Source organism: Scyliorhinus canicula, chromosome 1 (assembly GCF_902713615.1).
Source record: "Scyliorhinus canicula chromosome 1, sScyCan1.1, whole genome shotgun sequence".
Classification (NCBI taxonomy): domain Eukaryota; kingdom Metazoa; phylum Chordata; class Chondrichthyes; order Carcharhiniformes; family Scyliorhinidae; genus Scyliorhinus; species Scyliorhinus canicula.
Genome location: NC_052146.1, coordinates 76,246,176 through 76,261,447, shown reverse-complemented (window position 1 = coordinate 76,261,447; position 15,272 = coordinate 76,246,176). Strand labels below are relative to the sequence as shown.

Here is a 15,272-nt window from a genome sequence, read left to right as displayed (position 1 = left end):
GGGAGGACCGTCATTTTAACGGACTGTACTCTGCCCGCCAGCGACAGCGGCACCATGTCCCACCTTTTAAATTCCTCCTCCATCTGTTCCACCAGCCTGGAGAAGTTCAGCTTGTGGAGAGTCCCCAGTTCCTTGCCACCTGCACCCCTAAATATCTAAAACTCTTTCCTGCTCTCTTAAACGGGAGTCCCCCGATTCTCTCTTCCTGGTCCCCTGGGTGTATCACAAATACCTCACTCTTGCCCAAGTTTAGCTTGTACCCCGAAAAGTCCCCAAATTCTGCTAGCAGTTCCATCACCTCCGGCATTCCCCCTTCTGGGTCTGCCACGTATAGCAGCAGGTCGTCCGCGTATAGCGATACCCGGTGCTCCTCCCCGCCCCTTGTCAGCCCTCTCCACCCCCCTGAGCCCCTCAGTGCCATCGCCAACGGTTCAATTGCCAGTGCGAAGAGCAGGGGGGACAAGGGGCACCCCTGTCTGGTCCCCCGGTGGAGCCCAAAATACTCCGATCTCCTACCATTCGTCACTACACTTGCCGTCGGGGCCGAATAGAGCAGCTTCACCCATTTAATAAATCCCTCCCCAAATCCAAACCGTTCCAGCGTCTCCCACAGGTACTTCCACTCCACCCTATCAAATGCTTTCTCCGCGTCCAATGCCACCACTATCTCCGCCTCACCCTCCACTGCCGGCATCATGATGACGTTTAGCAGTCTCCGCACGTTCGTATTAAGCTGCCGCCCTTTCACAAAACCCGTCTGGTCCTCGTGTATCACCCCTGGCACACAATCCTCTATCCTGGTAGCCAGGATCTTTGCCAGCAACTTGGCGTCCACATTCAGGAGCGAGATAGGCCTATATGACCCACACTGCACGGGGTCCTTGTCCCGCTTCAAGATCAGAGAGATCAGTGCCTGCGACATTGTCGGGGGCAGAGCCCCCCCCTCCCATGCCTCGTTGAAGGCTCGTACCAGCACAGGGCCCACCAAATCCGCATATTTTTTGTAAAATTCCACCGGGAACCCGTCTGGCCCCGGCGCCTTCCCCGTCTGCATATGCCCAATCCCCTTGACTAGCTCCTCTAACCCTATCGGCGCCCCCAGCCCCTCTACCAGCTCCTCTTGGACCTTGGGGAACCTCAATTTGTTCAAGAAGCCCTCCATCCCCCCTCCCCTCGTCGGCGGCTCTGACCGATACAGCTCCTTATAGAAGTCTCTGAAGACCCCATTTACTTCTGGCCCCTTCTGCACTACGTTCCCACCCCTCTCCCTCACTCCCCCAATTTCTCTAGCCGCATCCCGCTTGCGGAGCTGATGCGCCAACATCCTACTCGCCTTCTCCCCATATTCATAAATCGCGCCCTGCGCCCTTCTCCACTGTGTCTCTGCCTTTCTGGTGGTCAACAGGTCGAACTTAGCCTGCAAACTGCGCCGTTCCCCCAACAGCCCCTCCTCTGGTGCCTCCGCATATCTCCTATCCACGTCCAAAAGCTCCCCCACCAGCCTCTCCCTCTCCTGTCTCTCCCTCCTTTCCCTATGTGCCCGTATGGAGATCAGCTCCCCCCGGATCACCGCCTTCAGGGCCTCCCAGACCATCCCCACCTGCACCTCCCCCGTGTCATTAGTGGCCAGATACCTTTCAATGCTCTTCCGGACCCTCTTACACACCTCCTCATCCGCCAGCAACCCCACATCCAGGCGCCACAGCGGACGCTGGTCCCGCGCCTCCCCCATTTCCAAATCTACCCAGTGTGGCGCATGGTCTGAGACCGCTATGGCCGAGTACTCCACTTCCCGTACTTTCGGGATCAGTCCCCTGCTCAATACAAAAAAGTCAATTCTAGAATAGACTCTGTGGACATGGGAGAAAAAGGAATACTCCCTCGCCCTCGGCCTCCCAAACCTCCAGGGATATACCCCTCCCATCTGCTCCATAAACCCCTTTAACACTTCTGCCGCTGCCGGCCTCCTACTCGTCCTTGAACTCGATCTGTCCAGCACGGGGTCCAGCACTGTGTTGAAGTCCCCCCCATGATCAGGCCCCCTGCCTCCAGGTCCGGAATGAGGCCCAGTAGGCGCCTCATGAAGCCAGCGTCGTCCCAATTCGGGGCATACACATTAACCATCACCACTTTCTCCCCCTGTAGCCTACCCTTCACCATGACATATCTACCCTCTTTATCCGCCACCACCTCCGCCGCCACGAACGACACCCTCTTCCCTACCAGGATCGCCACCCCCCGGTTCTTTGCGTCCAGTCCTGAGTGGAACACCTGTCCCACCCACCCCCTTCTCAGGCGGACCTGGTCCGCCACCTTCAAATGGGTCTCTTGTAGCATTGCTACATCCGCCTTCAGTCCCTTCAAATGCGAGATTACTCTCGTTCTCTTGACCGGCCCATTCAGCCCCCTCACATTCCAAGTGATCAGCCGGGTCGAAGGGCAGCCCGCCCCTCTCCCCTGCCGACTAGCCATATCCTGTCACCTGCTCGCCCCGAGTCAGCCCTCCCCTTCTGACCCGCTCCCCATGGCGATGGCGCCCTCCCCCCACCCCTCCGGTCCTCAACTTCTCCTCCCTGGCCTTTTCAGCAGCAACCCGGTAGCCTCCCCCTCCCCCCCCCCCCCACCCCCCTCCCCCCCCAGGCTAGGACCCTTCCTAGCCGCGATGCACCCTCCATAGTACTTCCGTAAGTCAGCTGGTTCACGCTGACCTGGCTGCCCCGCCACAATCCGACTCCTCCCGGCATGGGGGACATCCCCCCCCCCCTACCACCCCTCCTTGACCCCGCTCCAGCACGGGAAAGGGAGCCATTGCTGACCATGCCCCTTCCTCCCACCCTCCTCCCTCCTCTGCCCCGCGCGCGGGAAACCAGAGGAAAGCCCGCGCTTTCGCCCTGCCACTCCCCACCCCTCCATCTTCAGTTCCACCCCTGTCCCCGATCCCACACCGATTAAAAAAAAAAAAAAAAAAAACCCCACAAGAAACACATACCCCCGGCACTCCCCCCCCACCCCGCCCCCCCAACATAACATTATAAATAACAGAAAAAAAAAAGAGAAAAAAAAAAAAACTGGTAGAGAGAAAAAAAAGGGTTCAAAAATACAGCCAAGTGAAAATCCAACCAAAAGAAAGCCACGTGTCCAGCTTAAAGTACCAGAGCGGCAACGACCGCCAAGTATCCCCTGGTTCTAGTTCGAGTCCAGCTTTTCTTCCTGGACAAAGGCCCACGCCTCCTCCGGGGACTCGAAATAGTGGTGCTGGTCCTTATAGGTCACCCACAAGCGCGCTGGCTGCAGCATCCCGAATCTGATTCTCTTGGCATGCAGCACCGCCTTCGTCCGGTTGAACCGGGCCCGCCGCTTTGCCACCTCCGCACTCCAGTCCTGGTAGATCCTCACCGTCGAGTTCTCCCATTTGCTGCTCCTCTCTCTCTTGGCCCACCTCAGCACCCTCTCCCGGTCACTGAATCGCTGGAACCGAACCAGCACCGTCCTCGGGGGTTCGTTTGCTCTTGGCTTCCTGGCCATTACTCTGTAGGCCTCCTCCAGTTCCAGGGGCGAAGGGACGGCCCCTGCCCCCATCAGTGAGCCCAGCATTTCTGCCACATACCTCGGGAGGTCCGACCCCTCCAGCCCTTCTGCCAGGCCCAGGATCCTCAGGTTTTTCCGCCTCATGCGGGTATCCATCTCCTCCAGTCGGTTTTGCCATTTCAGGTGGAGTGCCTCGTGCACCTCCACCTTTCCCACGAGGACCGTGGCCTCCTCCTCCCTCACAGCCATCTCCTGCTGCAGCTCCCGAATTGACGCCTCTTGGGTCGCCTGGGCTCCCATCAGCCTGGTGGTCGTCGCGTTCATCGACTCCAGCAGCTCCACTTTCAGCTCCGTGAAGAAGCGCAGGAGAACGGCCTGCTGCTCCTCCGCCCATTTCCTCCAGTCCTCGGGTGCGCCGCCGGCCGCCATTTTGGGTTTCTTCCCCCGCTTTTTTCGGGGAGCTGCTGCCGCTTTTTTTTCTGCCCCACTTCGGGTGACGACCATAAATTTTGCAGGGTTCTCCTCTGGGAACCTTCCCCCACCGGGAATCGTCGTTCCAGCGCCGTTAGGGGCCCTCCAATCGGCCCGAAAACACCTTCCTCGCAGGAGCAGCCAAACGTGCGACTTAGCTGATCATAGCCGCAACCGGAAGTTCATGAAGGATCGTTTTTGTTCGAATTAATAGATTGTTCCAATTAAATAGTTACGGCAGGACCGGGAATCCCACTTATAAATCATGGTCAGATGTCAGGTGATGGTTCTTTTCTGAAAGAATACTGACCCTCTGGGACAGGTCTGGTGTTGTGGGCCCTGATTCATTGAATTGCTTCAGTCAAAAGCTGAATCTGTGTCTCCTTGGGGTGGGCATCACTTCCTTTGGAAAAGAAAAAGTAGGTACTGCAAGGAATTCATGGCCATTTGGTCTAGTTTTTTGTGTGGCGTGGGGAGTGGGGGCGTGGTCATGGGCCATGTATCCCAAGAGGAATGCAGCATAGAAATTTACCTCTTAATTGGAGACGGAGCTTCTTCCCTGTTTAATGCAATTGTTTGGGCTTATTTTCAGGTTCAGGAAAAGAAGGCTGATGCTCTTTACAGTCAGACGATATTGCCTTTATATCTAAAGAAGTGGAAAATGTTTGTCAGTGAAAAGAAGTGCTTGGATAAGATGAAAGAGACTGCATGGGAGTTTCACAGGTACTGTCCAAGTTCTTTCTGGAGGCTTTTTATCCTCTTTGCCTCCTGCAATCATGAATGTACCAAGTACTGTGAGGCCCGTCTAGCTTTTTTTTTTGTAAACTGGAAAGTAATTTGACTGTAGGGGCCCAACGGATGAGCTTGGCCAGCCCTTCATCTGATGTCCCCACAGGTACTAATATTTCATTGGTGGGGAGTGGGAGGGGAAGGGATGGTGAAATCTCTGGTGATCTTCAGCTTTTAATACAGTAAAATCAATAATGTCTCAACCTTTAGGGCAGCACGGTAGCACAGTGGATAGCACTGTGGCTTCACAGCTCCAGGGTCCCAGGTTCGAGGGTCACTGTCTGTGCACAGTCTGCTCGTTCTCCCCGTGTCTGCGTGGGTTTCCTCCGGCTGCTCCGGTTTCCTCCCACAGTCCAAAGATGTGCAGGTTAGGTGGATTGGCCATGATAAATTGCCTTTCTGTCCAAAAAGGTTAGGCGGGGTTATTGGGATACGGAGATAGGGTGGAAATGAGGGCTAAAGTGGGTCGGTGCAGACTCGATGGCCGAATGGCCTTCTTTTCACTGTATGTTCTATGTTCTGTGTTCTTCACCTGGACTGAAATCGGCTCGCTTGGCACAGACTGGGGATCAACTTGGGACTTTGCTGGTCTTTTTTTTTTAATTTTAGAGTACCCAATTCATTTTTTCCAATTAAGGGGCAATTTAGCGTGGCGAACCCACCTAGCCTGCATATCTTTGGCTTGTGGGGGCGAAACCCACGCAAACACGGGGAGAATGTGCAAACTCCACACGGACAGTGACCCAGAGCCGGGATTGAACCTGGGACCTCGTGAGGCAGCAATGCTAACCACTGCTACACCGTGCTGCCCTGGCTTTCCTGTTCTTAAATAAAAATGTAAAATTCTGGAAATATTCAACAGCTCTGACTGCATCTGTGATGAGAGAAACCGAGTTAATATTTCAAATCGACGATCCTTTTTCAGAATTGGGAAAAGTTAAGGATGTGAGAGTTTTTAAACACTTTAAAGAGGCTTTAATGGGGTGAGATGGGGAAAACTAACGCAAAGGTCTGAGAGGTTGGAAAGCAGGAGAGGTCAATTGACAAAAGGGATGATGGTGCAATGCAAAAGGAGATGGTAATGCTGCAATTATAGAAATAAAAGATGGGTCTTGAGGAGTTGTAAATGGGGAAAGCAGAAGAATCACAAACAACAGCTGCCCAAAATACACGCAAGAACAAAACACGGGGCAGCACGGTAGCACAGTGGTTAGCACAGTTGCTTTCACAGCTCTCAGGTTCGATTCCCGGTTTGGGTCACTGTCTGTGCGGAGTCTGCACGTTCTCCCCATGTCTGTGTGGGTTCCTGCGGGTGCTCCGGTTTCCTCCCACAGTTCAAAGATGTGCAGGTTAGGTGGAATGGCCGTGATAAATTGCCTTTCTGTCCAAAAAGGTTAGATGAGGTTACTGGGTTAAGGGGATAGGTTGGAGGCATGGGCTTGGGTAAGGTGCTCATTCCAAGGGCCGGTGCAGGCTCGATGGCCTCCTTCTGCACCGTAAATTCTATGATTCTATGATGAGAGAAAAATTTTAAAAAAAAGTAAAGGGAATGGGAGACAGCAAATGTGATCTGAAATTATTCAACTTAATGTTAAGTTAAGTTAAGTTAACATTAGGTGCTGTACCTCATGCGTATGCTGCACTTTGTTGTCACAGTGTTCGTAGCCAAGGTTATAGTGGAATTGAGAATTAAAATGACCAGTAACCGGAAGCTCTGGGTCAAGTTTTGGGGCTGGCTGGATGTGTCTTACAAAATGGGTCACCCAGACTGCATTTCAACTCCTCAACATATAGAGGGTGGGATTGTGAGCAGTGAATAAAGTACGCTAAATTGAAAAAAGTATAAATAAGATACTTGGTAGGACAGAACTTGAATATTTTCTGAAATAAGAAACTCCATGCGTTCGTCATGGCAACGCCTCGACCAATCAGAGCCAACTTGCCAACCATCAATCCCCTTTATCTCCTATGGTGTAAGTGTTTGTGACTCTCTGAAATTTGACATTCTTATGTTTGTCCTGATGGGTGCAAGATGTTAATGTCTTTGTTCACAATAGTCAAGTACGATAGTCACTATTTGAACAGGGAGATGTGTTTTGGGGATCTTGAGAAGGAAGGAGATAAATGGGAAGGTGCTGTATGTCCTACACTTGTATGGGAGGGCACCATGATAAAGGGAGGAGGAATTGAGGGTGAGATAGTGTCATGTGAGAGTACCTTTAAGAAATGGGTGTTTATAAATGGGTATGTGTATAAATATCTGTAGTGAGAGTACCTTTAAGAAATGGGTATTTACTACTGCAGTGATGTCAGCGAGTAGGTGGAGCTGGACTGTCTGTCAGCTTTTTACTTTCGGTTTACGCTGTTCGCTGCAGGGTATGTTTTAGTTTCGTTTTCAGTGTTGGAGCTGAAGCCAGACAGAGCAGGTGTACTGTTGATCTCTCTGCGATGAAAAGAGTATCTCTTGATCATTTGGTGAATTCAGAATTATAAATGTTCTCTGTAGTGAATGTAAACTTAATGTGCTTCTGTTAAAAGGCGTTTCTTTTGTCTTCTGGATGTTATTTGGGAAGTTATTAAGGATTACTTAGTGTTGTATTCTTTGGGGGTTGTATTTGAATTGATGGTTGCTAAGATGTTCACTGTATCATTTAAAAAGGTTAACTTGAGTTCATAAAATAAACATTGTTTTAATTGTAAACCTCTGTTTGCACCATACCTGTAGAGTGGACCATGTAATCCCCATAACCACAATCTATTAAATGTTGTGGTCAGGTGAACTCCATGATACACTTTGGGGTTCTCTAAACCCTGGCCCATAACAATAGAATTGGACCAGAGATTTGGGAAGGGAATGGTCCTTTCAAAATGAAGGGAAGGGAGGGGAAGATGTGTTTTGAAGTGGAATCACACTGGAGGTGGCAGAAATGGTGATGGATGATCTGTTGTGTGTGGAACCAGGTGGTGGTGGGGGGTGGAGGGGGAGAAGAAGGTGAGGACAAGGGTAACCCTATCATGATTCTGGGCACCTGACCTAGACCCAATGCCTCCTGCTGGGAATTAATAATGGTGAGGGCAGGTGTAATCTCAGCTTTGTTATCCTTGCTGACGCAGCTAGCGTTCAAATATAAATAATAACCACTTTGATGAGCTACCGAAGGGCTTAGTACCAGTGGATGATAACCGTGCAAGGAGCCATAGCTTTTGGAAGAGAAAGTATTTGGAGATGATGGCTAAGTCCTGAAAAAGGGGATATATTTTTAAAATTGGAATTAAAATTAGAGAAGAGATAATATCGGAAAGTATTTCTTTTCATCAAGGCAGGGCGAAATCTGGAACACTGACTCCAAAAAGAGCTAATTGAAAAAGTTAATTAAAAATTTCAAAACTGAGATTGCTCAATTTGTGTTAGATTAGACAATTACCCAAGTTGGGTAAAAGGAGTTGAGATACAGATCAGCCATGACGGGGTTGAGGTGTTCAAACAATTCATATGAGTCAGAACTCCAATGGATTGACCACAACGGCTTGTGAAGGACACTGCCCAGGTACCTACCCAACAAAACTGTATGACTGTCCATTACCATAAACTGTCAGATCTAACTTCCTGCCTTCATAGAGAGACAGTGCTGAAACTGACATTTTACACTTGGTGGGAGAAGATGGATCATCAGCATGAGAATCGAATGACAGAAAGATTGGTAAATATAACTTCATTCTTTGAACTGTCAATCATAAGTGAAGGTAACAAAATAAACTCTCTGAATTATACTGTTCGGGGGATCTGTTCAGTTGTCAAATTGGTCTCGGGAAATAGATTAATTGCAGCCGCAGTAAAACAGATTGGGCAGCTTGGTGGCACAGTGGTTAGCATTGCTGCCAACGTCGCTGAGGACCCGGGTTCGAATCCCGGCTCTGGGTCACTGTCCGTGTGGAGTTTGCACGTTCTCCCCGTGTTTGCTTGGGTTTCACCCCCACAACCCAAAGATGTGCAGGGTAAGTGGATTGGCCACGCTAAATTGCCCCTTAATTGGAAAAAAAAATAATTGGGTATTCTAAATTTATAAAAAGAACAGATTAACGAGTGAGTGTAAGTTTTGAACTAATTACGTTGTCAGCCTTGGCTCAGTGAACAGCCCACTCTCCTCTCTGAATCAGAAGGCTGTGGGTCCAAGCCCCAGGCCATAGACTTGGGCTCCGAATCCAGGTGGACACAGCAGTGCGGCACTGTCAGAGATGCTGTCTTTTGGATGTAATTTTAAGCCGTGATCCATTTGCCCCCCCCCCCCCCCGGGTGGCAGTAAAAGAGCTTACAGCACTACTGGAAGTGCCAGGGGCGTTCTCCCAGCATCCTGACCAACATTTATTGCTCACCCAGCAGTACCATAACAGATTATTTGGTTATTGATCTCATTGCTGAATTTGGGATTTTCCTATCTACATTTGGCTGCCACATTTCCATTACAATGTGATTACAGTTAGCGACTGAGGTTCAGAAATGACTCAGCAGCTGTGAAAGAGGTTTGTGAGGGGAGCCATGTTTCATTCCAGCTACTCCAGTTTCTATTTGATAAAACTTGTGCTTCTGAAAAGCCTTTAATGTAATAAAACATCCCAAGACACTTCACAGGAGTGCTATAAAGCAGCGTTTTGACATGTTCGGCCACATTAGAGCAGATTAAAGGGAAGTTAGAGGTAGGACAAGGATTAAGAGGTTAAGGCGAAAGAGAAAATGCTGGTAAATCTCAGCAAGTCTGGCAGCATCTGTAGGGAGAGAAAAGAGCTAATGTTTCGAGTCCGATTACTCTTTGTCAAAGCCATCGGACTCGAAACGTTAGTTCTTTTCTCTCCCTACAGATGCTGCCAGACTTGCTGAGATTTACCAGCATTTTCTCTTTCGTTTCAGATTCCAGCATCCGCAGTAATTTGCTCTTATTAAGAGGTTAAGGGGTTTTGTTTGAGGAGAGGGGAAATGAGAAGATTTGAAGGAGGGGTGAGAACCTCTTAAGCGAGAGAACCATTAACAATATCAGCTAATATGGACCGCAGGAAGGGAAACTCGTGTATCATTGGGAGGGAATTGATAGAAATATTTATATTTCTGCAGGCTGTGATTCATTCTGTTCGTTCGATGTTGTTGCGGTGTTGGTGGAGCTGGCGTGAGAAGACTGCCATCTGCCTGGAGGAGAAAGAGAAGGAGGTCATGGCGACAGATCACTTTAGACAGCAGCTACTGGTCAAATCTATAAACTTTTGGAGAGAGACTGCAGCCGAGCAGAAAGCAGAGTATGTTTTTTTTTAAATTGCTACTGACGTTTCCTTAGTCAGCTGAACCTAATATTTGGTCAGTAATGGCTGAGTGGTAAATTAATCTTGTGGTGGAACAAGGAGTTACATAGATCCCAGCTTTGTGCTCATTCTATATTTGAGTTAACTGGCCTGATAGTCAGAGTGGTATAGTTAGGTCCCACTTAAGATCCAATATGTAGTGCTGAAAAGTAGGTGAGCATGTGTGGGCACCAGGTGATCTAGCTTAGTCTGTGGTCTCCTTATGCACAAATAGCCTGATTCCTGCTTTCTAAGCTCTCACATAAAGGATGGCTACTTGGGTAAGATGCTGGAGGCTTGTTGGGGTTCATTAGATTATACTACAGATCGGGCTGTGATTATGCTGCAGATTGAGCTGTGTTTACAAGGAAGGTGAGAAAACTGAGTAAAACCAACAGCTATGTATATTTCTCAAAATGTCTTCTTAATGCCACTAAAAAGGTGGCACTCCAACAATTCATATTAATATTAAACAGTGTCCTGCAGTCAATATCGCAGTGAAGCAGTCCGGAAACCGTGTCCTGCAGTCAGTTCTAGTTTCAAGAAAATTAACTAAGAAGCACGAGTGATAAGTAAAAGACAGTGCCAGCATAATAAAGTAACGTGATGACTTCTGCTTGTGACCATGGAGTCATTGGTCACAGAGGGCTGTTCCTGTTCAAAGTCACAGGAAAGGGCTCTTTTTGCCCAGATCTGGGTGGAATTTTGATGAAAAGTTATAGGTGAATGTTAGAGGAGTAGTTTACCCCTGGAATGGTATGTCTTCTGATCACTGGACCCGGCAGAAAACAGTGACAGGTTTGGCTGGAAAATTGAAACAGTCTTGTGCTTAACAGGCAGTCTCCTCCAGCATGCAGGAGGGGGAGGGGCAAGCTGTAAGGCCCCAGATACAGGAACTGATGACTTTTATCAAGGAGGAATTCCATAAACAGAGGAAAGAAATGTATGAGGATCATACAACGGCCATTGCAGAAGCCGTAGCATCCCTGAAGAGTACTTTGGAGATGATGGAGAGGTGTTTGGAGGTGCAGGGGTCACAAATTGGGGGCAGCACGGTAGCATTGTGGACAGCACAATGGCTTCACAGCTCCAGGGTCCCAGGTTCGATTCCGGCTTGGGTCACTGTCTGTGCGGAGTCTGCACATCCTCCCCGTGTCTGCTTGTTTCCCGTTTCCTCCGGGTGCTCCGGTTTCCTCCCACAGTCCAAAGATGTGCAGGTTAGGTGGATTGGCCATGATAAATTGCCCTTAGTGTCCAAAATTGCCCTTAGTGTTGGGTGGGGTTACTGGGTTATGGGATAGGGTGGAGGTGTTGACCTTGGGTAGGTACTCTTTCCAAGAGCCGGTGCAGACTCGATGGGCCGAATGGCCTCCTTCTGCACTGTAAATTCTATGAAAAAAATTCAGGAGATTGAAGGAGTGATCTCGGACCACAGCGATTGTGTGGTGGCTCTGGAGGCGGAGGTGGGGCTCCGAGGAGACCTTTGTAAAATGCTGAGGGCACAGTTGAGGAGCAGGAGAATACCTCGAGAAGACAGAACCTGCAAATAGTGGGCCTACCTGAAGGAGTGGAAGGTGTGAGTGCCACGAGGTACGTCTTGAGGATGCTGGCGGGACTGGTAGCAGAAGGGGTGCTAGATAATGCACCTGAAGTGGACCGAGTGCATAGGTCTCTAAGGCAAATGCCTAGAGCTGGGAAGCCATCGCGGGCGGTGATCGTGAGACTCCATAAATTTGTGGAGAAAGAGAAAATTCTACGGTGGGCCAGGGAGAAGCGTAGCTGCGACTGGGAGGGAAATAACATCTGGATTTATCAGGACATCAGAGCCGAGTTGGCAAAACGGCGGGCAGGTTTCAACAAGGCCAAGGGATGCTGTACCGGCGGCAGATCAGGTTTGGGGTGCTCTATCTGGCGAAATTATGGGTGATGTTCGGAGGCCGGGAGTATTATTTTGAGACCCCAGAAGCGGCCGAAGACTTCATTAAGGAGCATAAACTGGGGGAGAACTGAGTGGGCAATGCTTGGGAACCGGGTTGCTGGCATTATGTAATGGTCGGGAGCATGTTTGAAGAGGATGTAGGATTGGGGGATTTTCATCTTTTTTTGTGGGGGGGGGGGGGTGGGTCTATTCAACGTTGAGATTGTAAGGAGTTATAGGGGTGAAAAGTTTATGTGGGGATGGATGTTCCCACCCCCCCTCGTGTTTTATGGGACTGTTTGTGTTTAACATCTGTTTGTTTGCTTTTGGAGAAGGCTACCTGGAGTTCAGGAGAAGTCCTTGTTTGGGTGGGTGGGTGGGGGGGGGGGTTTAAGGCCGGCAGGAGGCCTTCTTTTTGGAGCTGAGGAGTGCGGGGAGGGGTGGGGGGGGGGGGGGGGGGGGGGAGAGAGAGAGAGAGAGGGAGGGGGAGGTCATTAGAATGTGCCTTTGGCCAGGGGCAGCCGTGCTAGCAGGTTATGCTGGTGAACGGAAGTGAGGTGGTGGGGGAGAAGGCCAAGAGGGGTGGCCGGGGGGGGGGGGGTTCTGTGATGCGGCGGGGGTGAGAGATGACATGGTCAAGGGCGATGAAAGGGGCCATCTGGTATTGGCTAGGTACAGAGTGGAATTAAAGGGGCAGGAGTTAAGTGGGGAAGATGACGGACGGTAGAGGGGATTGGAGGAGCAAGCCTCCGGTAAGGTTGGTAACGTGGAGCGTCAGGGGACTGAATGGGCCGGTTAAAAGGTTGCGGGTGTTTCCGCACCTCAGGAGCTTGAAAGCGGGAGTTGTCTTTTTGCAGGAGACACATCTCCATGTGAAGGACCAGTTAGGTTAAGGAAGCGAAAGGGAAAATGCTGGAAAATCTCAGCAAGTCTGGCAGCATCTGTAGGGAGAGAAAAGAGCTAACGTTTCGAGTCCGATGACTCTGTCAAAGCTAGCAGACAGAGAGAGTGGCAAATATTTATACTGTGGAGTAGGAATGAAAGATGAGTCATAGCCACAGAAACCCAAGGAAACTTGGTGCTAATGGCCACAGAAACCAAGGGGAAGGAGTGATAATGGCAGTCTCCAGAGAGGACAAAAGATGTGAAAGGTCAAACAGCAGGGAAACTAACATCAGAGGATGAACTGTAGGTGTGGGGGGAGGGGAAGGGGGAAGCAAAGAGGAGAAAGGTGCAGGAAAGAAAGAAATGGTAAAAGACAGTTAAAATGAAATGAAAACAAATGGGTCGAGGTGGGGCTGATCATCTGAAGTTGTTGAATTCGATGTTCAGGCCGGAAGGCTGTAGCGTGCCTAACCGGAAGATGAGATGTTGTTCCTCCAGTTTGTGTTGCGCTTCACTGGAACATTGCAGCAGGCCAAGAACAGACATGTGGGCATGGGAGCAGGGTCTTTTGTTAAAATGGCAAGCAGCAGGAAGGTCAGGATCCTGAATGGTTAAGGAAGGGGTGGGTGGGGCAGGTTTTTCACTCGAAGTTTGATTTGAAATCGAGGAGTGTGGCGATTGTAATGAGCAAAAAAAATGGGATCCCCCCCCCCCCCCCCCCCCGGTTGCTGCTGCTGCTGACCCAGTACCCTATCGCTGAGCCAGAAAGTCGAGGAAAGGTTGCCACCGCCTAAAGAACCCTTGTACCGATCCTCTCAGGGCAAATTTGACCTTCTCCAGCTTAATAAATCCCTCCATGTCATTGATCCAGGTCTCCACGCTTGGGGGCCTCGCATCCTTCCACTGCAGCAAGATCCTCCGCCGGGCTACTAGGGACGCAAAGGCCAGAACACCGGCCTCTTTCGCCTCCTGCACTCCCGGCTCCACCCCAACCCCAAAAATCGCGAGTCCCCAGCCTGGCTTGACCCTGGATCCTACCACCCGCGACACCGTCCTCGCCATCCCCCTTCCAGAACTCCTCCAGTGCCGGGCATGCCCAGAACATATGGGAATGGTTCGCTGGACTCCCCGAACACCTGACACACCTGTCTTCGCCCCCAAAGAACCTACTCATGTGGTTCAAGAGTTAGTGCAAGAGGGAGGGTTTTAGATTCCTGGATCACAGACTGTTTCTGGGGAAGGTGGGATACGTACAAGCAGGATAGTCTGCACTTGAACGAGAATGGGACCAACATCCTTGCGAGTGGGTTTGCTAGTGCCCATGGTAGGAGTTTAAATTAGTTTGGCAGGGGGAGGGGGACAGAGAGTGTGAATACAATAGGTACATACCATACCATAGTAAAGGAACCAAGACAGAGGGAGTTCAGTCATGTTGAATTCCATGGGAGTAGGCAAAGTTGGATGGTCTCTCTTTTGAGTGGGACTTTGTGGGTAGATTTAGGAATGAAAAGGGAGCAGTCACATTGCTGGGAATATATTCTAAGCTCCCAAACAGTCAGCAGGCAATAGAGGAGCAGATATATAGACAATTAACTGAGGTGTGTAAAAATATTAATAAGGTAATTGTTATGGGATTTTAACTGCTCCAACATTATGATAGTCATAGTGTAAAGGGTTTAAAGGTGGTGGAATTCTTGAAATGTATTGAGTTATTTATGGCAGTATGTAGAAAGCCCAACAAGGGACTGCGCAGTGCTGGATCTAATTCTGGGGAATGAAACCGGACAGATGTTCGGCGTGGCAGTTTGAGAGCAGTATAGTGATAGCGATCACAACACAGTACAATTCAAGTTTGTTGTGGAAAAGGAAAAAGATGGTCTGCAAAAAATGGTTTTGGATTGGGGCAAGGCAGATTTTATTAGAATAAGGCAGGATTTGGCCAAAGTAGACTCGGAACAGCATCTTCTGGGAAAATTACAACAGAGCAGTGGTGGGGTGTGGGGGTTGGGGGGGGGTGGGGGGGGGGGTTCCAAAAGGAAATGGGAAGGCTACAGGCCTGACATGTTCCATTAGGGTGAAACGTAGGAGCAGCAAGCCCCCAGAACCTTGGATGTCTATGAATATTCAGGACTGGATAAGAAAGAAAATATAGGTTTTTAGCAGGTACAAAGAGAGCAAATCAGCAGAGATCTACAGCAGAGATCTTAGTGAAGTATAGAAAGTTCAGGGGGATCTGAAGAAAGCAGTTAGGAGAGCAAAGAAGGCTTATGAAAAGCACGGGTGGGTAGGATTAGGGAGAATTCCAAGATACTCTTGTAATGTTCTTGTTGGATGGCCTGATTTATAATACAAG

At 49.7% G+C, this 15,272-nt stretch overlaps 1 protein-coding gene across 8 annotated transcripts in view; it reads left to right on the top strand.

Moving 5' to 3' along the window:
* The window catches only part of sfi1 (SFI1 centrin binding protein), a 293,546-nt gene that overhangs the window by 111,759 nt on the left and 166,515 nt on the right, over positions 1 to 15,272 (top strand). For all 8 annotated transcript variants that reach the window (XR_005460253.1, XR_005460252.1, XM_038793413.1 and 5 more), the window contains 3 exons: positions 4,592 to 4,722; positions 8,408 to 8,489; positions 9,896 to 10,074. Coding sequence is in view for 6 of the 8 variants with exons in the window: in XM_038793413.1 (XP_038649341.1) it covers positions 4,592 to 4,722; positions 8,408 to 8,489; positions 9,896 to 10,074 (392 nt within the window). In the remaining 2 variants the exon portion in view is untranslated. The remainder of the gene's footprint in view (positions 1 to 4,591; positions 4,723 to 8,407; positions 8,490 to 9,895; positions 10,075 to 15,272) is intronic.